The sequence below is a fragment of the Arachis hypogaea genome, chromosome 19 (genome assembly GCF_003086295.3).
Source record: "Arachis hypogaea cultivar Tifrunner chromosome 19, arahy.Tifrunner.gnm2.J5K5, whole genome shotgun sequence".
NCBI classification, from domain to species: domain Eukaryota; kingdom Viridiplantae; phylum Streptophyta; class Magnoliopsida; order Fabales; family Fabaceae; genus Arachis; species Arachis hypogaea.
Window position 1 is genome coordinate 27,606,468 of NC_092054.1, and position 25,244 is coordinate 27,631,711.

Sequence of the window (25,244 nt, forward strand, 5' to 3'; positions counted from 1 at the left end):
AAAAAAAAAATTTAACATTAAAAGGATTAAGAAAACATATGAAGGGCAAAGTGTATTTAATATTTAGAGAGAATGTCTTACTCTTTCTTCTATATACACATACTCATTCTCAAAAATAAATTTCATGTTATTTTATATTTTTTTCTTTTTTTTTTGATAAAAATAATATTCCGTAATTAAACTATTAAAGTGTATTAACTATAATTCTACTTTCTCTCTTACGTTATCTTGCAGATTTATAAACACACATTGTTTTCGATATGAATAAAAAAATTATCTGTACAAATAAATCTGTACCTTGTAATTCTCCTAATAGTTTATAAAGTATAGAAGAAGGTGCTACTGCTTTTGTTTTCACCTCTGCAGTTGATTCTCTTCTATCGTTCATTTGCATCGTCTGTTATTGTTATCATCAATGCCTTTTGAAATCATAATTTTTTTTTCTTTTCTTCTTTTTTCTTTTATTTTCAATTTTTTAGTTCAACTTTAAACTTTTTAATTCTTTTTTTTTCAAGAGAAAAAGAAAAAAAGATGAAACAAACTGAGCAATAAAAAAATAATGTGCATTTAAGTTTTGTTTTTATTTTTAATATTTTTTAAATTTTGTAAAAATAATAAAAGTAATAAAATTCATAAAGAGTACGTAGTAATTAGTGTTCAAAGTTCAAATATTAGTGTCTATGGAGTACACATAGATTTAAATTTTTTATTTATTATTATAGGATCAAATTTGAATTATATAAATTGTGATTTTGATTGGATAAATTTATTCAATTTTGACAATATAAAATTTTGAATTTTGAATGTTAAAAACTAAAAGTAACTTAAGTAAGTAAACGAGAAAAAAAAACAATATTTAGAAATTTTATTTAAGTAAAAATAATATATTAAGTATTAACTATTAATTAAACATGTTAAAATTAAAAGGATAAATTTAATAATAAAAAATTAAATTTTATACTGCCGGAAAAAGAAAGAGAACGCCAATGAGTTATAGTTTAAATGGTATAATCTCTCTATACTCAATTAAGAGGTTGTGGGTTCGAGTTTCTTATTTTTGGTAAAAAAAAAAAAGAAAAAGAAAAAGAAAGAGAACCGACAAGATTCGATTTGAACCGGTCGGGTTTGATTAAAACCGATGAACTGACCGGGTTAAAATTTGAACCGGTTCGTTGCTTTTTTTTTTGTCCCTCTCCCCAGCGAAAATGCGTCGTTTTGGCTTTCTGAAGGGAAAAAAGTGAAACCTAAAAGCTACCCTCTCCCTCTTCGAGCAGCAGCAGCCCCCGTCCCCTACCTCTCTCTCGCAATCTCACTCAACAAGGAGAGCCTCTGACTCTCACACTTCCAAAAAAGCACCGCCACCGCCACCGCCGGGCTACTCTGCTTCGTCTCGTGACTGTCGCGTCGGCCCCTGTGCATCTCCTTCCTGGCTTGTCGCCTCCTCTGCGTGACAGCATCTTGCATCGTCGACGTCGTCGTCGTCGCGCCCTCGTCCGGCGTGGCTCACCGTCGCTGCTGCATTCCCCTTGCCAGACTCTGCTTCGCCGTGCTTGGTCTCCCTCTTCTCAGGTATATTTTTTAATTTTTTTAATTTATTCCGTTATTGACTTATTGCCTCATTGCGTTATAATTTGATTAACTGATGAACTGATTAATGATGTTGATTAACTCAATCTGTCGATTCTGTAAGGGTTTTACAATTTATGATAAGAAACGTTGAGATGAGAACTAACCAGACCTGTAACTTATCAAACCAATTTCTACTTATCAACCTTACTTTTCGTGTTTTGGAGTCAAGCAATTCTGCTGTGTACTAACAGATTCTTCATTGTTGTTGATTATATTTGGTTGATTGTAATTTTGTTGATTCAGGCAGATTATTCAATAGTGTAATATATTGTTTTATATTATTGTTGTTCTAGATGGCTTCATCAAATACACTATCAAAAACACCATCCTCTCAAATTTTGTTGGCAGATCATTCAAATTTTGTTGATACATTGTAATATATATAGGTTTAGTGGTTGATTGATGCTTTTGTTTTTCTGACTATTAGTGTTTAGGGTTGATTTGTTGCTGTTTTTATACCATTATGGTGAATTGAGAGGCTGTTTTTATATTGTTGTTTTTATATTGTTATGTGAATTTATATTGTTGGATAATGGATAAATTTTGTGAATTGAGCTGTTTTGTTTATATTATTTTGGATAGTGGATAGGTTCTGTTAATTTATATTATTCTCCTCATGTTTATTCTATTACATAATCTTTGATAGATTGGTTTTGTTTGCAAGAGTTTAAACTAGGAAGTATTTGGCACTTATCAGATTTTAAGTTTTTCGTCTAAAGGTTCAAATTTTTGAAACTTTATTGCTTTCTTCTATACCCTTTATTTGCAGCACACGTCTTTGACAAATAATGATTTGATAGAATTAGTTATTTTTAGAAGTTGAGACAATTGTTGTTAAAATGTTAGTGAGAAGCTGACCATATGTATTTCGAATTTTAAATTTTTGACTATTTTATGTTTTTTATTTATATGAGATCAACTCAATCAGTTCAACCAATAATTTACCGGTTAAACCAGTAATTTACTGGTTAAACCAGTGACTTACTGGTTAACCCAGTGATTTGGTGATCCAATAATCTGACCGGTTTAATTACCGGTTCGATTCTGACAATTATGTGAAAAACTAAATTTCATTGGTGCGCCCTAATTTGTAGATACTATTACTAATCGGCTGTTTGAGGGGACGAGCAGGCAACGCAGTCTTTGCTCCAAATCATGGACATCAAAACCTTTGCTTTCGCCGCTGCTACTCCGCCACTATCGGTCATCGCCGCCGCCAAGCTCGCCGGAATCTCTCCCTCGGTTGACACATCACTCCCTCCTGACTCATCTCCGACATTTCTCTTCTCTAATGGGTATCATATTCCCTCCCTTCTTTTCCGATCTCATTTCTATTTTTTTATATAATAACTCGATTCATCAGTTTCTTCTCTGTTTTCCCCAATTTTCCCTCTTTTTTTAATATATTCTTAATTTTAAGTTTATGTAGTAATGCATAGTTAAATACTTTGAAGTAAATCCAAGAGGCAGTGACACTGTAGTGCCAATATATTTTGCGTTGCATTGAGCTTTATTAAGTTATTGATGACATGCACTGGACTTGTTTCAATCCCTATAAGCATGTTGGGTTTTATAATATAGTAATAGGAAGTAATTATTGAGTTGTTGTATTTATAATGATTTTATGTTAGTATTTTGTTTTCCGTTAAGTTTTCCTCTTGAATTTGATCATAGAAGTTCTTTCAATTTGGCATTTCTGTCTATTTTCAAATAGGTGGTACTGGTGGGAAATAAAAAATGTTTTACTGTTTTGTTTCTTAAGTATACTACTATCTACTGTCTACTACTTGTTGATGAATGCATTCAGCTTTGCAGGCTGAAATTGCACGGAGCATCCGTTCTTCTGCGTTATGTTGGGCGGGTTGCCAACATTCCCAATTTCTATGGCCAAGATGCTTTCGAGGCTACCCAGGTGAATTTCTTGATGTGATGTCTTTATATCCACATAATGATTCATTTTTTGCTTTTGGAAACTACTTAGTAAATTAATGCTTTAATGAAATGAAAGATTAAAATGATTCCATGACAAATTAATGGTGTTGCTTTAAGATTGAACATGTAAATTATCTTCTAAATAGCTCGTCAGCATCTGCTTGTGGTTGTGAGTTAGTGCCTTTTTTGGTTACTTCATTTTCTTTGCTTCACAGATTGATGAATGGCTGGAGTATGTACCTATCTTCTTATCAGGCCCTACTTTTGAGAATGGATGCAAATATATGGATCAGTTCTTGGAGAAGCGTACACTTTTTGTTGGCCATTCATTATCAATTGCGGATGTAGCAATCTGGTCAAGTCTTGCAGGTAAAGATCATTTAGGAGACCTGATTGACTTGTTTTACTGTTATGTTTCTGTCAAACAAGCTGCATATTGAAGAGAAAATCTGTATATTCATACTGTACTTTATCTTTTATGGCATGATGTAAGATTTGGTAGGCAACACTGCAACAAAATACGCCACCGTTACTTATAATGTTGACATTGTAGTTTGCACCTAATATGATCTGATACCAATATTCTGTGTAACATGGTTGCTCACTAAGATCACCTTTGTCTTTCCCTTCAACTTGTAATGTTGACTTTGCAACTAATAAGCTCTGCATTCTTTATTCCATGTAGCTTAGTGTTCTATTGATATTATGTATAGTCCACATAAATTCTATGCATGCCATACCTTTGCAGGAACTGGAAAGAGATGGGAAAGTCTAAGGAAGTCAAAAAAGTATCCAAATCTTGCACGATGGTTCAATTCAATTACAGAGGAATATGGTTCTGCAATAAATGAAGTTACAACAAAATATACTGGAAAAAAAAGTGCAGATCCATCAGTGGCCATGCCAGCTGTGGCTGATCAAGTGAAGACTGTGAATGGTGATCTATCTGCTAAAGGAGGAAGCAAATCTTCAGCAGATATAGATCTTCCAGATGCTGAAGTTGGAAAAGTTTGTCTGCGTTTTGCTCCGGAACCCAGTGGCTATCTTCACATTGGACACTCAAAAGCAGCCTTGTTGAACAAATATTTTGCTGAGCGATACCAAGGCAAAGTTATTCTACGGTTTGATGATACAAACCCTGCTAAAGAAAGCAATGAATTTGTGGACAATGTGCTGAAAGATGTTGATACATTGGGTGTCAATTATGAACGCGTGACATATACATCTGATTACTTCCCTGAGTTGCTGAAAACTGCTGAAAAATTAATACGCCAGGGTAAAGCATATGTTGATGACACCCCACGTGAACAGATGCAAAAAGAAAGAATGGATGGTATAGAATCTAAAAACAGAGACAACACCGTGGAGGATAACTTGAAATTGTGGAAGGAAATGATTGCAGGATCTGAGAGAGGCTTACAATGTTGTGTCCGTGGCAAGTTGGATATGCAGGACCCAAACAAATCACTTAGAGATCCTGTGTATTATCGTTGCAATCCTATGCCTCATCACAGAATTGGATCCAAGTATAAGGTTTACCCAACTTATGACTTTGCGTGTCCATATGTTGATGCTATTGAAGGAATTACTCATGCTCTTCGGTCTAGTGAGTACCATGATCGAAATGCTCAATATTACAGGATTCAGGAGGATTTGGGAGTTCGAAAAGTTATAATCTATGAATTCAGTCGATTAAATATGGTCTACACTGTTCTCAGCAAACGAAAACTTCTGTGGTTTGTCCAAAATGGGAGAGTTGATGGATGGGATGACCCGCGATTTCCTACAGTGCAAGGAATTGTTCGCAGAGGTTTGAAAATTGAGGCACTAATACAGTTTATTGTTGAGCAAGTATGTACAGATATTCTTTCATTTATTATCAAAAGAAAAGACTGGGAATGATATATAATAAAAAAAATTTGCTTCCTTATTAAATCTTTGTGCGTTCTTCATTTCTTCTTTCACACTCATTCTGAGAATACTCATGAGCATTCCATATTTGGGCAGGGAGCATCAAAAAATCTCAATCTCATGGAATGGGACAAGCTTTGGACAATTAATAAGAAGATTATTGATCCTGTCTGCCCGAGACACACTGCTGTCATTGCAGACAGACGAGTGTTGCTGACCCTCACTGATGGTCCTGAGAAACCATTTGTCCGCATCATACCTAAGCACAAGAAATATGCTGCTGCTGGCGATAAAGCCACAACATTTACTAAAAAGATATGGCTTGACCATGTTGACGCAGCGTCCATATCAGCAGGCGAGGAAGTAACCCTAATGGACTGGGGAAATGCCATAGTGAAGGAAATACAGAAGGATCAAGATGGAAATGTCACAGGGTTGATTGGTGTTTTGCATCTTGAAGGGTCTGTGAAGACCACAAAATTGAAACTCACTTGGCTGCCTTTCATAGATGAACTAGTTAACCTGACATTGGTGGACTTTGATTATCTAATTACCAAAAAGAAGGTATGTGCTTTTACACCCTAAATTTGTCAAGGATTCAGGCATGATTATACAGTTACCCTTACTGTTTTCTATGCTGGAGCCCCTTCCATTGCTCTAGCCATAAGCTATGGCAGCTCCAGCTCAAAACCCCACAGGGGCCTGCCAGTTTGGATGATCTATATAAATTCTGTTAAGTGTGACCTATTCAAGTTAAATGGCCTTCTTATTTTAATAATATTATTCTTTGATAAATTGTCAATAATTATGGAGATAAACTTAGACTGGAAAATATCCACTTCCAAATCAATAATTATCAGGTAAACTTGCATAATTGCACAAAAATATTTGATAGGGTTAAGAATTAGCAATCCAAGTAGGCCTTTTAATTATTGTGTTTGGAATATACATAGAATAAAATATAGCAAACTAAATCATTTCCCACTTCCTCTTCTGAATCAATTGCCGTCGGCCCCCCACCTGCCCTATTTGACTTCCACCACCATTCATGACTGCCTGCTAGCACCACTGATCTCATTCTTGCACCAATCTACCCTAACCTTTTTTCTTTAGACAATTATTGGTGTTGGTCCTTATAGTTTCACCAAATTTGCATTTTACAATTATATTTCTATATTTTTTTTCCTTTTCAATTGGGTTTCTACACTGTTTTTAATTTTGTAATTAGGCCTTTTTCGTGTACTAAACGTTAAAATTAGCAGAATATTCTTTTCAAAAAATATGTGGGCAAAGATCTAATTAGGTTTTTAATTGTGGGTATTTTTAATTTATGGAGAAATATATTGTTAACTAACATTTTACACTAGTAAAGACTTAATTACAAAATTAAAAGTAGTGTAGGGATCCAATTGAATGGAAAAAAAAGGTAATTAAATCTTATTTTTATTGTGTCTTGCTTTTATCTTGTAAAACTTTGTAATGTCTGCTTTGCTGTGAATCTGTATTGACAGTTTTTTTTTTCTCCGATGTAGCTCGAGGAAGGGGAGGATTTCATGGATGTGATTAACCCATGTACCAAAAAGGAGACGCTAGCTTATGGAGACTCCAATATGCGAAACCTTCAGCGGGGAGATATATTGCAGTTGGAGAGGAAAGGATATTTCAGGTGTGACGCACCCTTCATTAGGGCATCGAAGCCAATTGTGCTATTTGCAATCCCTGATGGTAGGCAGCAGACAAAGTAAACTTTTTGTTCTTTAAAATGTGCTAGAACAACCCACATTCAATAGCTCAGTTGCTTGTAATGGGGGCTTACTAGTTTGTGGAACTACTTCATGTTTACCATCACAAAATTAAAATTGTACTATGAATCAAGCAAACCATTTTAGTGGGTTTTTGACTAGCATTTTGACAAGCCTTTTCTGTCTTTTTCAAATTTTTTTTCTTGGGAGGTAATGGAATGGTCTCTACCCAAGAAATCAAGTTTATCTGTGTTTTGCCTATAAGACGCAAAAATTGTGTGAATTTCATTTAGCAGCCTTTTAATCTTTTCTTTAAAATGTATTCAAGGAGGAATCTAGGCAAGGAGCCAATATCCGCATTTGGACAATATGGTAATTTCAGATTTATCATTGAGTGGGTGCTGGTTACTAGTTAGTGGTTATCAACTCCATGGAGAGTAAATGAATTTCCATTTTGTTTCACATCCCAAAACAAGCACTAAATAGATAAAAGGGAAAAATTAAACTATGGTCGTTAAAGATTTTTGTATCGGATAAGTATAATGAAAAAACAAAAATATGAAATTGACAGGACGGTCATTAACCTTTTAAAATTCAGATATTAGTCCCAAGTAAAATAAAAGGAAAATCTAATCCCCCAATGTTTTGTGTTTTGGTCTTTTTAAATTTTTACAAATGACAAATTAGCCTCATTTTTTCAGGGGAAAAAATAATAAAGAGATCAAATCATATAAACTTTAAAAAATAATGAATTAATTTGTCCTTAACTAACTTCCATCACCAATCATATTCCACATCCCATTTCAAACTTATCAGTTCTATTTTATATTTTATTAAGGATTAACATATCCACTTTTTAAAAACTAAGCAGTGAGTTGTAAGTATCATTTTTACAAAGATGTATTTGTCTATTTGGCCAATCCAGAATTCCTTGTACAGAATCTAAATAGAATATTTGTTTCAAAAGGAGATTGTTTTTTTTTTTTTTATGCAATATTTTGTCAGTTTAGATTCCATATAATATTCGGATTATAAGCACATAACAGTTAGGGGTGCACAGACCCGGTCCGGTCCGAAGGCCCGGTCCGGTCCCGAACACTTTAGGGGCTAATTTGGTGTGATTTCATCGGGTTTAGGGCTGTGTAAGGGTCTCAAAAATAGACCCGGTCATTATTTCGGGTCGGGTCCGGGCCATAGCTCGGGTCACCCGAAGTCGGCCCGGTCATCATACACAATTAATATTTTGTGTTATTAGTGATGGATCATGACTATTCTTATGTGGAATTTAAGTATTGTAAACCTTAATATTTTGTTTTATTAGTCATTATAAGACTATAAGTTAATGTTTTATGTTTAGAATGCATAAGACTTTAGACTAATGCATAATATTGTGTTATTTGTATTGATTTAAATATTTGGTATTATTAGACCATATTAGTATTGATTGTGGTTTTGCTTTAGTATTGATTGTGGTTATGCTTTAATTTTAAAGAAGCGTTGGTTTTTATTATATTTTTCTAAGTGAATTTTACCATGTTAAATAATGGTTTGAGTCTTGGAAATTTGGATATTTTTACATGCTAGCTTACAAGAAGGTATCAACGTAATGTAATGTTAACGGCCCGATTTTCACCCGGTTTTCACCCGGTATAATTGTGGCCCGAAAGTGTATTGGTTTCATCGGGTCTAGGGTCGGGTTCGGGTCTAATAAATAGACCCGTTGTATGTTTCGGGTCGGGTCTGGGTCACATCAAACCCGGCTTCACCCGACCCATGTGCACCCCTAATAACAGTTAACATATCTTACATACTTGCACTATGAAGATAAGTCTTGGGTGGGTCTCATAAAAGCAAAAAAGTTCAACTACATATCCAAGCATTTTTATGTAAGTCCAACCAAGCACATTCAAACTCAACAAAAATCACTTTTATTACATCAGTGTGTAAACACGTATTTCAATAACGCTTCTTTGTCTTTATCTTCGCGTTCTTCCTTCTTCTTTCTCGCATTCCTTCTTCTTTTTCTTCGCGTTCTTCCTCCTCCTTCTTTTTCGCGTTCCTTCTTTTTATTTGTGTATTTTTTCTCAATCATCATTCTTTTATTGTTGCTGTTGTTACTGCGTTTTTTCTTTTTCCTCCTTTTAATTGAGGTTCATTTGGATCCAGAAATATTCAATGTGTTTTTGTTGATAATTGAGTCTTTTTGACTATTGTTCAAAATTGAACTAATATCGGTTCATTTGTAAATTAATTGAGGTTCACTTGATTCTGTTGATAAATATTGACCAAATTTTTTATTTCTTAAGTAATTTCGGTTCATTTCTTAGTTTAATTGAAGTTTATTTGGATTCAGCAATAAATTGTATGTATTTTTGCTGATGATTGAGTCTTTTTGACTGCTTGTTCAAAACTGAACTAATTTCGGTTCATTTGTGTGTTAATTGAGGTTCAATTGATATTGCTGTTAAGTTTTGACCAAGTTTTTTATTCCTTAAGTAATTTCGGTTCATTTATTAGTTTATTTGAGGTTCATTTGAATTCAAAAATAGATTTAATGTATTTTTGTTGATGATTGAGTCTTTTTGACTGCTTGTTTAAAACTGAACTAATTGAATAGAATGGAATGGAATCTAATGCTATTGAATAAAGTGATAATGAATAATTTCATTCTTCTTTGCTAAAAAATTTGGTCAATACTTATCAACAGCAGCAAGTGAACCTCAATTAGTATACAAATGAACTAAAATTAGTTCACAAATGAACTAAAATTAGTTCAGATTTGAACAAACAGTTCAAAAGACTCAATCATTAACAAAACACATCAAATTTATTTTTGGATCCAAATGAACCTCAATTAAACTAAGAAATAAACTGAAATTACTTAAAGAATAAAAAATTTGGTCAATACTTATGAGTAACATCAAGTGAACCTCAATTAACACCCAAATGAATCGAAATAAACTAAGAAATGAACCGAAATTATTTAATGAAGGCATCAGAAAAAATCAAAACTAATAAAGATGTTAGCAAAATGTTGGTGTTATTGATGATGACGATAACGAAAAAGGAAAAGAAAAAGAAGACGCAACATTGGGGAAGAAGAAGAAGAAGAGGAAGAAGAAGAAGAACCTGCGTGTGCGAATTTGGAAGAAGAAGGAGGAGGAGGAGAAGAAGAAGGAGAATGAGACATGTGATTTGAAAAGTTATAACAACTTGGTTAGACTTTATTAAGGCCCAGTTTGGGTAAACAGCTTAATTAAGCTCTTTTTGAAAAAATAGCTTAAATAATAAATGATTATATTAAACGTAGCTTATAAATAAATTATTTTATGTTTGAATTTTTAGTTCTAAAAGTGCTTATTTTGTAGAAATATGGTAAAATTGTACTAAATATTAATAATACTACTTTTCATAAGTCAAAAGCTCAAAAATATTACTTTTAAAACTTTCCAAACAGACCCTAAGTATTTTGCTTGGATGCACAATTTCAATTAAAGAATAAAACCCAAAATAGCTACTAACAATTATCTCGAAAGACAACGAGGCCCTTAACAAAAAAAAAAAAAAAATTACCCGGCCCCTGACAATTATTTCGAGAGGACAACGAAGCCCCTATGCCAAAAAGAATAAATATTTTTTTTGGTATAGAGGCTAATCAGTCCCAAAAAAAAAATATCAGGATCGGATTGGGTGTTTTTTTCTTAGAGACTTCGTTGTCCTTTCGAAATAATTGTCAGGAATGGGATGGGATATTCACCCTTTATTAAAAGCAAAATATCTGCACGAAGTGGGAGTATTTGATGGTTCTTTTCCGGTGTCAGCATCTCATATCTAAAAAACCATATGTAAATCTTTTGTTGCCTTAAAGGATGATTTTTCTTGGTTTATCGATCACCAACTCAATCCTTTGGTTTGAGAAGTGGATGCTTGAAGGTCAAATTGCCGAGGAATTGTCTTTTGTGCACATTTTTAATACTAATTTGATCATTAATAATGTAAGAGAGTGAAAATTTTGCTAATATTGTCACTGCTATTCCTAGTAAGATTAGAGAGTTCGAAGAGATATAATCCTGATTTGCAAGTCGGGAAGAGATTGGATTGGGTTTGGAGTGCATCTGCTTCTAATTTCTATTCAGCTAGCAATGATTATACTTTGGCTTTTTAAGAGGAAGGTTGGCTGGGGTGAGCTTGACAACTGGCTTTGGATTTGGAGATTGTAAATGCCAAAAAAATTATAAGTTCTTGATTTAACTTTGTCTTCATGATGAGGTTTTTAGTGCTGAGTTCAGGTTTTATGGTGGCCTTACCACGTTTGATATCATAGATGCAAATAAGTTTCTGAATTACTTTTTTATTGTCTCAGTACTAAAGTAAAAAAAATTTAGACTCTTTTAGATATATATTTTGTTTTTCCTAGCTTGAAGAACTGACTTAAGTGAGATTCCAACAAAAAAAATACTTTTTTATTCTATTCAACCTTTTAGTGAATTTGAAAAAATAGAAATAATGATATTTTCAATCTTGATGAAGGGTGGGTTGATGATGGGTGGGTTGCCAGCTAAGTGGTTATTATGATTCAAAGTTCGGGCAGGAATCTTCATATTATTTTTAATATGCACATCTCTTTATCTCTTCCTTCATTCTATTTCTCTTGGGTCTCTCCATCTATTAATTCGACTAAAGTGAATTGTGATGCTAGTCAGATTTCTCTTAGTGGATCAACGGATTTTTGTTGTCTTATTCGTAACTTGGATGGTTGTTGGATAAATGGTTACTTTGTGAAGTTAGAAAATGCTAGTAATTTTCAGGTCGAACTTCATGTTATTTGGACGACTTTAATCTTTACATGGAAATATGGTTTTTGCGATGTTCTTTGTGAAACAGATTGTTTGAATGCTTTTCTTATGGTGCATTAAAAGAAATTTGATGATATTATTCTGGAAAGAAACCTAGTAAAAAAGATTCAAGAAACTTTGAGCCAGAATTGAAAAACTTGTACCATCTTGATTTAAAGAATAGTCAATCATGCAGCTTATCTTATAACTTTGGAATGGGTTAGAGTGAATATGGAGCTTCTAGTGGAGGAGAGAGTTATTTCAATGGGAGCTGAAACTTTTGAACCAACTCCATAAGATCTTACGTTCAGTTAAGCTAACAACAGAGAGAGAGGATATGGTGGTTTGGAAATTTGATAGAATTGGTATTTTCTCTACTAACTCCTTTGTGCAGGTATTGCAGGAAGCAGTCCTTCCGGAGGAAGTAACAAGCTATAGCTTCACTAGTGCTATTTGGAGGGGTTTCGTCCCGCCGAGGGTCGAATTATTTTCTTGATTTGTTCTGATTGAGAGGGTGAATACTAAAGAGAGACTTTGCAGATTAGGGGGTCATTAACCAGTTTGATAATTTGTGTGCTTTATGCTGTAAGTCTGTTGAGTCTGCTTTTCATCTGTTTCTTGGGTGTGAGATCACTTGGCAGGTGTGGGGTGCTTGGCTATACGCTCTTGGAAAAGAATGGTCCGTACCAGGTACACTAAAGCAACACTTTGAGAGCTTAGGGCTGCACATGGATCGGATAATATCCGTATATCCGCGGTAATTATCCACATCCGATCCAAATTTTGCGGATATTATCCGATCCACAGAGCCATCGGATCGGATCGGATCGGATCCGCACTATGGTCGGATCGGATTGCGGATTTGGCAGTGATATCCGCGGATCTGATCCGCAAATCCGTATATCCGCACATCACATATAAATAGCATAGTTTAAGAAAATAAACCCTAATGTGATATGGATTTTAGTGTGTTATTTATGAATTTTATGATATTTTGTTTTTAATTTTTTATGTTGTACTTCAACTTAGAATAATTAAACTTAAATCTTGTGTTATTATTTTATTTTTGTTATTCAAAAGAACTATTATTGATAATATTTTAGGAGTAAATAGGTTTAAACAGATAAAAATGAATTTTTTGAATTTTTTTTGTAAAAATAGTCAAATAGAATCTTAAAATAGTTTTTTTTTAATTATGCGGATTTACCCGATATCCGATCCGATCCGATCCGATCCGCAAGTATGCGGATCGGATCCGGCATAAAAAAATGTGGATATCGTATCCGATCCGATCCGATGAGTGCAGTGCGGATCGGATAGAATTTTAGGCTATATCCGATCCGATCCGATCCGTGTGCAGCCCTAGAGAGCTGGACGACTGCTGCACAAAGAAAGGATGAGAGGAAGAGGTGGTTGATTGGATTCTTTGCTGTAATCTGAGCAATTTGGCTTGAAAGAAATAATCGAGTATTCCAGAATAAAGGCTCAGGAGTAGCGGAAATCACTAACAGGTCTTTTGTGCTCTCAGACGAGTGGATTGGTGGTGTATCCTTTGGTTGTTGATGGCAATGCCAAAGATGACTAGGGATTGCTTTACCTTCTTTAGCTGTTAGTGAAAGTTTATGTTCAGTTGTACTTATGCTTTTGGATTCTGTTTGTTCTACCTCGTGTGTTGTGCTTTTTATTTAAAAAAAAACTAAAAATGTCGCCTGAAATGCGTAGAATATGTAAAATGACTGTAGCCTTGGAACATGTTTTTTCATTTTAAATGTTTAAATAAGAATTAAGCCAATTAACTTGGTTTTCTTTTTTGCTTTTCTTCTTATTTCTTTTCTTTTTCTTTGCATATGTAGACATAAAAAAATCTTACTATTATTCTTTTTCTGATTGTGGTATAGCACATCTTACTTTACAAGTTAGGCTTTTTTTTCTATTGAAAAATTCTAAAATAAAAATCAAATAAGGTATGTCATACTTACACATTGTTTGGATTGAGAGAATTTAAAAGGAAAAAAATAGGAAAAGAGAAAATAGATGAAAAAGTGAATTTTTTGATATTTGGATGGAAAGAAAAAATAAAGTGAAAAGAAAAAAAATAGTATGGAGCCTACTAAATATTTTTCATCCTAAAGATGAGATGAAAATAGAGAGAAATGTGACAACTATCATTAATGAATTATAATTTACATATAATATAGATAAAGGTATTAATGTAATTTTATGCTCTTACGATTTTCTTTCTTTTCGCTTTTCTTTTTATCCAAACAAAAGAAAATTTTTTCTCTACTTTCCTTCCATTCATTTTCTCTTTATCCAAACAACACAAAAAAATTTCTTTTTTTTTATTTTTTTTCTACATCCAAATAAAATGTTAGAGCAATTTGACTTCAGTAGGTTATTTGCCTAGAATATCATTGTGGGATTCGTTTACCAGCTAGCAATAGTCTATAGGTAAAAAAAAAATAAAAAGGACAATTATTATTATGAAAGTTGTACAGTGAGGACCTTCTAACTTTGTGACATGTGAAAGAGGAGACAAATTTCGATGTATTTACTGAAATACAGACCCCATTTCTACTTAGTTTATAGAGCATGATTAATTATTTATTAACGTTAAGAAATCAATTATTTTTAATCTTTTTTTTATTCAATTTACTTTTTAGTCTAGTTTGAAGATATAATTTTTTGGAGATACTTAGTTTTTGACAAATTAGTTTCAGTTTATTAGTGTCATAGTTGATTTTTTTTGTTTCAAATGTTATATCTTAAAAAAATAATGAATGACATGAAAAAAAATTAAGATTTTTTTTCATGTAAAAAAAAAAAATTTATATGCAAAAAAAAAAATAATTTTTCACAAGCCTAGAAGTAAAATCTTATAAATTATGTTTTGCCAATGAAATAAATGGATTGGGATAAAGGTGGTGTGCTTTTTTAAACATGAACAAAAATTTAAATTATTTTTATATTATTAATTATTTTTTCAAGTTATAACATTTGAAAAAAAAATTAATACAGACAAATTAATAAGAACGGGAGGTTGGTTCAATTGGGATACAATCGGGGAGGAAATAAACATAGGTGATTGAGGGAAATGTGAAGATGGGGACTTGGGGAGAGATGTGGCTCCAGATAAGATGAATGGTGACTGCGATGAGGAGTAAATCTTTATAATAGTCCTTAAGATTCATGCGATTATCCAATATGTTCTTTGAGATTCTAATTTTACCATTGTAGTCTCCCATATACAACTCTAGACACTATAGTGGTCCCTGGACATCTTTCCGGTGATGAGTTAGTGATGAGCGGATATTTTATACGCTTTTTGGGGTTAATTTCATATAGTTTTTAGTATGTTTCAGTTAGTTTTTAGTTTATTTTCATTAGTTTCTAGGCAAAATTCATATTTCTGGACTTTACTATGAGTTTGTGTGTTTTTCTCTAATTTCAGGTATTTTCTGGCTGAAATTGAGGGAGCTGAACAAAAATCTGATTCAGGCTGAAAAAGGACTGCTGATGCTGTTGGATCCTGACCTCTCTGCACTCGGAATGGAATTTCTGGAGCTACAGGGGTCCAATTGACGCGCTTCCAATTGCGTTGGAAAGTAAACATCCAGGGCTTTCCAGCAATATATAATAGTCCATACTTTGCTCAAGGATAGATGACTTAAACTGGTGTTCAACGCCAGTTCCATATTATAGTCTGGCGTCCAGCGCCAGAAACAAGTTACAAGTTAGAGTTCAACGCCAGAAACAGGTTACAACTTGGCGTTGAACGCCCAAAACAGTCCAGGCACGTGAGAGGCTTTAGTCTCAGCCCCAGCACACACCAAGTGGGCCCCAGAAGTGGATTTCTGCACTATCTATCATAGTTTACTCATTTTCTGTAAACCTAGGTTACTAGTTTAGTATTTAAACAACTTTTAGAGATTTATTTTGTATCTCATGACATTTTAGATCTGAAATTTGTACCTTTTGGCAACATGAGTCTCTAAATCCCATTGTTGGGGGTGAGGAGCTCTGCAACGTCTCGATGAATTAATGCAAGTACTTCTATTTTCCATTCAAACATGCGTGTTCCTATCTAAGATATTCGTTCGTGCTTCATTATGGAGAAGGTGATGATCCGTGACACTCATCACCTTCCTCAACCCATGAACGTGTGCATGACAACCACCTCCATTCTATATTAGATTGAATGAGTATCTCTTAGATTCCATAATCAGAATCTTCGTGGTATAAGCTAGAATTGATGGCGTCATTCAGGAGAATCCGGAAAGTCTAAACCTTGTCTGTGGTATTCCAAGTAGGATTCTGGGATTGGATGACTATGACGGGCTTCATACTCGCGAGTGCTGGGCGTAGTGACAGACGCAAAGGGATAGTAAATCCTATTCCAGTATGATCGAGAACCTCTAGATGATTAGCCGTGCTGTGACAGAGCATTTGGACCATTTTCACTGAGGAGATGGGAAGTAGCCATTGACAACGGTGACACCTTACATAGAGCTTGCCATGGAAGGAACTTTGCACTTTTGCATGCATGAGGGAAGAGGAATACAAGAGAAAAGCTGAAATTCAGAAGACAAAGCATCTCCAAAACCCCAACATATTCTCCATTACTGCATAATAAGTATTTATTTCATACTTTCTTATTTTTTGTGATTCAATTTGGTAAGTGAATTGTTTTCCTGACTAAGAGTTACAAGATAACCATAGATTGCTTCAAGCCAACAATCTCCGTGGGATTCGACCCTTACTCACGTAAGGTATTACTTGGACGACCCAGTGCACTTGCTGGTTAGTTGTGCGGAATTACATAGTGTGAAGTAATTTTCGTGCACCAAGTTTTTGGCGCCGTTGCCGGGGATTGTTCGAGTTTGGACAACTGACGGCTTATTTTGTTGCTTAGATTAGGAAAAATTTTTTCTTTTTGGTTTAGAGTCTTCTATTATTGTTTTTGGTTGAAATTTTCTTCTTAAAATCCTTATTTTCTTTTTTTTTTAAATTTTTCAAAAATTTTTCTTAGTTATTAAAAATACTTCTTCAAAACAAGTGTTACATTTATTGCCCAATTGGCTAGAGCGTTGGTCTATGTTCTTGGTAATTGGGTATCTTCTTGTAAAAATTTTTTAAAAATAATTTTTCTTTGATTAAATCTTGTGCCAAACTTCAAGTTTGGTGTTTTCTTGTTAATCTTTTTACAATTTTCGAAAATTTTAGTTTGGTTTTCTAAAAATTTTAAGTTTGGTGTTCCTCCTTCATGTTCTTGTTGTTCTTGTGATTCTTCAAAGTGTTCTTGAGTCTTCCTTGTGTTTTGATCTTAAAATTTTTAAGTTTGGTGTTCCTTGGTGTTTTCCCTCCAAAATTTTCGAAAACAAAGAGCATTAGATCTAAAAATTTTAAGTTGTGTGTCTTTTGTGTGTTTTTTTCTTTCATCATAAAATTCAAAAATAAAAAAAATATATTTTCTTTATTCTACTCATAATTTTCAAAAAATTAGCATTAAATTAGTCATTAAATTTAAAAATCATATCTTTTTCAAATCATATCTTTTTCAAATCATATCCTTTCAATCATATGTTTTTCAAAACTTTCTAACTATTTTTTTTCTCTCTCTCCATTTTTCGAAAATCTTCACCCATTTTTATTTATTTTATTTTAATTTATTTTATTTTTAAGATAAATAAATAAATAAATAAAAATATTTTTTCTCTATTCTACATCATCTCCCTTTCTCCATCATGGATCTAAGTGGAAATGAACAGTCCAGAAGGACTCTGGGGTCATATGCTAAACCCACCACTGCTTCATATGGGAGTAGTATCAGTATACCCTCCATTGGAGTCAGTAGCTTTGAGTTGAATCCTCAGCTCATTATCATGGTGCAGCAAAGTTGCTAGTATTCCGGTCTTCCACAGGAAGAACCTACAGAGTTTCTAGCACAGTTTTTACAAATTGCTGACACCGTACATGATAAGGAAGTAGATCAGGATGTCTACAGATTATTACTGTTCCCATTTGCTGTAAAAGACCAAGCTAAGAGGTAGTTAAATAACCAACCTAAGGCTAGCATAAAGACATGGAAACAGCTGACAGAAAAATTCCTGAATCAATACTTTCCTCCAAAACGGATGACACAACTAAGGCTGGACATCCAAGGCTTTAAACAAGGAGATAATGAATCTCTTTATGATGCCTAGGAGAGATACAGAGAGATGCTAAGAAAATGTCCCTCTGAAATGTTTTCAGAGTGGGTTCAGCTAAACATCTTCTATTATGGGCTTACAGAAAGAACTCAGATGTCTCTAGACTACTCAGCTGGTGGATCTATCCACATGAGGAAGACAATTGAAGAAGCTCAAGAGCTCATTGATACAGTTGCCAGAAATCAGCATCAGTACCTAAGCAGTGAACCTTCCATGAAAGAAGAGGCTAAAACAGTGACTACTGAACTCAGTCTTGCTGAACAAGCTACTGAATTCAATCAGCAATTGGATTTTCTAACAAAACAGTTAGCCGAATTCAAGGAGAGACTACAAAAGACAAGGATGGCTAATATAAATATGGAAGAACAATTAAAGCAAACAAAGCAGTAGCTATCAAAACAAATAACAGAAGAATGCCAAGCAGTTCAATTAAGAAGTGGGAAAACATTAAATACCCCACCTCAAGGCAGCAGGAAGCCAAGAAATGAGCAAACTATCCAAATTCTATCTGAGGACAGTAAGAGCCCAGGAAAAAATAATTCTGGCGCTAAAATACCAGAAATTGGGTGGAAGGCTGGCGCTGAACGCCCAAACCATGCTCAGGACTGGCGTTCAACGCCAGAAACAAGCAAGGAACTGGCGTTGAACGCCCAAAGGAAGCACAGTTCTGGCGTTCAGACGCCAGAAACAGTTGAGGAGTTGGCATCTAACGTCACTTCAGCTTCCAACCCTGGCACTCAAATGTCCGTGAGGGATCAGACACACACAAGTGCTGATGACAACCCCTCTAAAAAGGCTTCTTCAACCACTTCTGTAGGAAATAAACCTGCAGCAACCAAGGTTGAGGAGTATTAAGCCAAGATACCTTATCCTCAAAAACTCTGCCAAGAGGAGCAGGATATGCAATTTGCTCGCTTTGCAGATTATCTCAGGACTCTTGAAATAAAGATTCCGTTTGCAGAAGCACTTGAGCAAATACCTTCTTATGCCAAGTTCATGAAAGAGATCTTAAGTCATAAGAAGGATTGGAGAGAAACTGAAAAAGTTCTCCTCACTGAAGAATGTAGTGAAGTCATTCTGAAAAGCTTCCCTGAAAAGCTTAAAGATCCCAGAAGCTTTCTGATACCATGCATATTAGAGGGTAATTGCACCAAGACAGCATTATGTGATCTTGGGGCAAGCATCAACCTAATACCTGCATCCACTATCAGAAAGCTTGGTTTAACTGAAGAAGTTAAACCAACCCGGATATGTCTCCAACTTGCTGATGGCTCCATTAAATACCCATCAGGCGTGATTGAGGACATGATTGTCAGGGTTGGGCCATTCGCCTTTCCCACTGACTTTGTAGTGCTGGAGATGGAGGAGCACAAGAGTGCTACTCTCATTCTAGGAAGACCTTTCCTAGCAACTGAATGAACTCTCATTGATGTCCAACAGGGGGAAATAACCCTGAGAGTCAATGAGGATGAGTTTAAGTTGAATGCTGTCAATGCCATGCAGCATCCAGACACACCAAAAGACTGCATGAAAGTTGATCTTATTGACTCTTTGGTGGAAGAGATCAACATGGCTGAGAGTCTCGAATCAGAGCTGGAAAACATCTTTAAAGATGTTCCACCTGATCTAGAGGATTCAGAGGAATTGAAAGAGTCTCTGAAATTTCCTCAGGAAGAGAAAAAACCTCCTAAACCCAAGCTCAAACCATTACCACCATCCCTGAAATATGCATTTCTGGGAGAAGGTGATACTTTTCCAGTGATCATAAGCTCTGCTTTAAATCCACAGGAAGAGGAAGCACTAATTCAAGTGCTAAGGACACACAAGACAGCTCTTGGGTGGTCCATAAGTGACCTTAAGGGCATAAGCCCAGCTAGATGCATGCACAAGATCTTATTGGAGGATAATGCTAAGCCAGTGGTTCAACCACAGAGGTGGCTAAATCCAGCCATGAAGGAAGTGATGCAGAAAGAGGTCACCAAATTACTGGAGGCTGGAATTATTTATCCTATTTCTGATAGCCTCTGGGTGAGCCCTGTCCAAGTTGTCCCCAAAAAGGGAGGCATGACAGTGGTTCATAATGAAAAAAATGAACTGGTTCCTACAAGAACAGTTACAGGGTGGCGCATGTGTATTGACTACAGAAGGCTCAATACAGCCACCAGGAAGGATCATTTTCCTTTGCCATTCATAGACCAGATGCTAGAGAGACTAGCAGGTCATGATTATTACTGCTTTTTGGACGGCTATTCAGGCTACAACCAAATTGTAGTAGATCCCCAGGATCAAGAGAAAACAGCATTCACATGTCCATCTGGAGTATTTGCTTACAGAAGGATGCCATTTGGGCTGTGTAATGCACCTGCAACCTTTCAGTGATGACATCCAGAGCTTTCCAGCAATATATAATAGTTCATACTTTGCTCAAGGATAGACGACTTAAACTGGCGTTCAACGCCAGTTCCATGTTGCAGTCTGGCGTCCAACGCCAGAAACAAGTTACAAGTTGGAGTTCAACGCCAGAAACAGGTTACAACCTGGCGTTGAACACCCAAAACAGCCCAGGCACGTGAGAGGCTTTAGTCTCAGCCCCAGCACACACCAAGTGGGCCCCAGAAGTGGATTTCTGCACTATCTATCATAGTTTACTCATTTTCTGTAAACCTAGGTTACTAGTTTAGTATTTAAACAACTTTTAGAGATTTATTTTGTATCTCATGACATTTTAGATCTGAAATTTGTACCTTTTGGCAACATGAGTCTCTAAATCCCATTGTTGGGGGTGAGGAGCTCTGCAACGTCTCGATGAATTAATGCAAGTACTTCTATTTTCCATTCAAACATGGTGTTCCTATCTAAGATATTCGTTCGTGCTTAATTATGGAGAAGGTGATGATCCGTGACACTCATCACCTTCCTCAACCCATGAACGTGTGCATGACAACCACCTCCGTTCTATATTAGATTGAATGAGTATCTCTTAGATTCCATAATCAGAATCTTCGTGGTATAAGCTAGAATTGATGGCGTCATTCAGGAGAATCCGGAAAGTCTAAACCTTGTCTGTGGTATTCCGAGTAGGATTCTGGGATTGGATGACTGTGACGGGCTTCATACTCGCGAGTGCTGGGCGTAGTGACAGACGCAAAGGGATAGTAAATCCTATTCCAGTATGATCGAGAACCTCTAGATGATTAGCCGTGCTATGACAGAGCATTTGGACCATTTTCACTGAGGAGATGGGAAGTAGCCATTGACAACGGTGACACCTTACATAGAGCTTGCCATGGAAGGAACTTTGCACTTTTGCATGCATGAGGGAAGAGGAATACAAGAGAAAAGCTAAAATTCAAAAGACAAAGCATCTCCAAAACCCCAACATATTCTCCATTACTGCATAATAAGTATTTATTTCATACTTTCTTATTTTTCGTGATTCAATTTGATAAGTGAATTGTTTTCCTGACTAAGAGTTACAAGATAACCATAGATTGCTTCAAGCCAACAATCTCCGTGGGATTCGACCCTTACTCACGTAAGGTATTACTTGGACGACCCAGTGCACTTGCTGGTTAGTTGTGCGGAATTACATAGTGTGAAGTAATTTTCGTGCACCAGTTAGCTATCGCCGCACTGACCTGGCATCACTTTGGCACGCTAGAGGTGCCAAAATGTTGCCGTTTTGGTTTAGAGCCCAGATTTGAAGAAAACAACACCGTTTGGATTAGGGGTGTTCAAATCCAAATCGATCCAAATTAAACCACTCATTCAATCCAATCTAAACCAAAAACCGATTAAAACTGCACTAATTCGAATTTGATTGGATTCTATTTTTTACAAACCGTTGGATCGGATCGGATTTCGGATCTACTTTCCATAACCGATCCAATCCAATCCAAACCGCACAATGTGCTATAATATTATTATTTTATTATTATATTTACAATTATACTTATAACATGTTCAATTTGTTATACAACTTTATATTATTCATGTATTATTATTATTTAATAAATATTTTATGTCCAAAATGTTATTTATTTATTTATTTTAACTAACTTATAATTTTATTTCTATAGTTATGTTATTGTTGGCTTCTTAAAATATTGTTGAGACTTGTTATGTCATCGTTGATTATTTAAAATTTAATGTTGCGACTTGTTATATGTATTTGATTTTTTTAATTTACAAAAACGCAAATCCAATCCAATCCAAACTGCTTGAAATTGGATCGGATCGGATCGGATTTTTTTCTAAAAGTCATCAAATCCAAACCGCACTGCAAGTACAATTAGTGTTTGGATCGGATGAGTTTTTGACTCAAAACCGATCCAAACCGCACTGCGAACACTCCTAGTTTTGATTATCACTCCATTCGTCTTTTCCACCTCCAAACTCCCTCTCCATCTTCTTCTTGTCTTCATCAATGGTGCTGTTGTAGGGTCTCGTGGGTGGGGTCAAAAATTTTGAGACAAGAAAACATCCGACTCAAGATTGAGTTATCCGTTCATCTCTTCCATTGCAAGCAAGAGGAGTTAGAGTTTTATTTCCCAAAACAAAAAGATCACAAAATAAAATTCGAAATCGGAATCTAATTTTTCCAATGGAGTCTGCCAAAGAGCAACACGAATTACTGCACCAAATCCTACCCCCACGTCTCGAAGACGCAGGCCTTAAAGATTGTGCTTTTCCACCTGAAATCCATTGCCACGATTTTCTTCGATGACGGTGACAAGAAATGATGCAAAGTCAGAGGCGATGAGGTGAATGTCTCTGGCGATAGCGGTGGCGGTGAAGTGGAGGAGGTTATGGATGAAATTATGGTTGGAGAAGGAACGAAATTAGGGGAAGGTGAAGAAGAATCCTGATTTTTTTATGAATCACAAGGTTGCGTTAATGAATTACAAGGTTTCGAAATTGAAGAACCCTGATTTTCAGCTGAGTCATCACCGGAATGAGCCTAGGGAGTAGGGACCACGATGGTATTTGGAGCTCAATTTGGGAGACCATTATGGTGAAATTAGAATCTTAAAAATCACATTAGGTAATCGTGTGAATCTTAAGAGCTATTATGGGAATTCACTTGCGTATGAGTGATGATTCAGGATTATGATTTTTATTTTAATTTTCTTATGGTTTTCGATCAAAATTTTAATTAGTCACAAAAAAAATTAAAATTTTAATTCAATTTGTTAAGTTAAATTATTATATAAATCACCATAAATTTATTATCAACGTTCCTTAATTAATTATTTTGATTACAAAGTTTATTTTTTGGTGAACCATTGGGGCCAAGGCCCAAAGAGAGAACAAAACTAACTGTCTGCAATGATTATTCCTCTTCTATCATTCATATATAGAGACTCCATTCCTTCGAGCATACTGTCAATGAAGCCAAACCCATTTTGCCTTTTGAAACTTTCTTTTGCAAGCCAATCAGCGCACATGTTTCCTTCTCTTGAGGTGTGTTGAAAGTTGAGCTCCCAAGGTCTTTTTTGAAGCTCCTCAATTTCTCTTAGGAGGGGGTTAAAACGTTGTGTATTATGCTTGAGATTTATCTCCTCATACACTTCTATTGAATTAACTTCTATAACTATTCTTCTCATACCCAAGTCCCGTGCCATCCTAAGCCCATGGACAACACCCCACAATTCTGCCTGCATAGTTTAACGATTTCCCAATCTTGTGGTAAAACCTCCTATCCACTCCCCTTTATGTGTTCTTAGCAAGCCACCACTCCCCGCTTCTTTTGTTTTCTCCCTATAGGCTCCATTAGTGTTCAGTTCACCCACCCTTAGGGAGGTGGGTACCAGATTAATCGTTTCCTATTAGAGGAGGTATTGGATCTCCTGTGAGACTTGAACCCAAACGTGGTTATTAAGGAGGCAAATAATATGCAACTCAACCAAGCCTCTAACCACGACCTTGATGTTTTTCTTTCTCTTTTACAGTTTTACACTTTTGGGCACGGATTCGGTACGCGGGGTTACATAGCGCACTGAAACACCATTTTATTGTTTGGCGCACCGGTCAGCTAGGCGAGACCAGAATTAAAATGCATGGTTTTGCTGGGTTCTTTTTGCAATTTTATATAAATTATAGGGGTCACTTTTTGGTTTTTTGAAATGAATACACTTAACTTAATTTTTAGAATTAGTCAACTATTACTGCCGCCCTATTTCTCCCCTTCCTCCCCGTCGCAATCGCACCCTCTTCCTCCCCTTCCATTCCGTCACAATCGCAACCTCTTCCTCCCCTTCCCCTCCGTCGCAATCGCACTGTCCCTTCCTATCTCCACCACCGAGAATGACTGAAACCACCCCACTCAGCTAACTTCTTCTCCCCCCCCCCACTCAGTGTTAATGATTCTGTTTAGGCGGATCCAAGTACACAAATAGCCTCACCTCTGACGACGACGGTACCTGATCTGCATTGTCGGTTGTCTTCAGCAGTTAATGGCTTCGCCGTCTCCATAAATGGAAAGAAGGTACCCATTGTATTATCACCCTTCACTTGATTTACAAATATCCCCCTTTGTTTCGTCATATGTCTGCAATTTTCTTTGAAGGACATCCCCCAATTTTGCGTGTTTCGCTAAATTACCACATTGTTGTTGTTTGGCATAGGGTTGCCGGGGATGAAGATACCACTGGGGGCGAAGCAGACCATGGAGTTGGATTGGTTGAGGGCGAAGGCTTTGCAGGAATGGAGTTGGACGAGTACAATTTACAGGAAGATGAAATAGAACACGAACATCTGGTTGAGGGCGAAGGCTTTGCAGGAATGGAGTCGGATGAGTACGACTTTCAGGAAGATGAAACAGAGCACGACCATCATGCAGAGGCCGATGTCGACAATGGGGATATGGTTGAATTGGAAGCCAATTTGGACAGCATCGGAGGAATGTCTGATAATTGTTCGGATGATGACTTGTACGCTGTTGATTCCGGTGAATCGATAGGTTGGATTGATTTTTTGAACTTGAG

At 35.7% G+C, this 25,244-nt stretch overlaps 1 protein-coding gene across 1 annotated transcript; it reads left to right on the forward strand.

Moving 5' to 3' along the window:
- Positions 1–1,161: 1,161 nt before the first annotated feature.
- Positions 1,162–7,497, forward strand: LOC112779608 (glutamate--tRNA ligase, cytoplasmic). Its single transcript, XM_025823934.3, has 7 exons — positions 1,162–1,569; positions 2,724–2,924; positions 3,445–3,541; positions 3,777–3,930; positions 4,310–5,412; positions 5,569–6,036; positions 7,005–7,497. Exons 2-7 carry the CDS (start codon positions 2,785–2,787, stop codon positions 7,215–7,217), a joined length of 2,175 nt encoding a protein of 724 aa, XP_025679719.1. The 5' UTR covers positions 1,162–1,569; positions 2,724–2,784; the 3' UTR covers positions 7,218–7,497.
- Positions 7,498–25,244: the final 17,747 nt, after the last annotated feature.

Bases quoted from the DNA above. Each gene is read 5' to 3' on its own strand.
- LOC112779608 (XM_025823934.3), top strand. From the start codon at position 2,785: ATGGACATCAAAACCTTTGCTTTCGCCGCTGCTACTCCGCCACTATCG. The intron at 2,925-3,444 runs GTATCATATTCC...TCAGCTTTGCAG, and splicing joins ACATTTCTCTTCTCTAATGG to GCTGAAATTGCACGGAGCAT. The intron at 5,413-5,568 runs GTATGTACAGAT...ATATTTGGGCAG, and splicing joins TACAGTTTATTGTTGAGCAA to GGAGCATCAAAAAATCTCAA.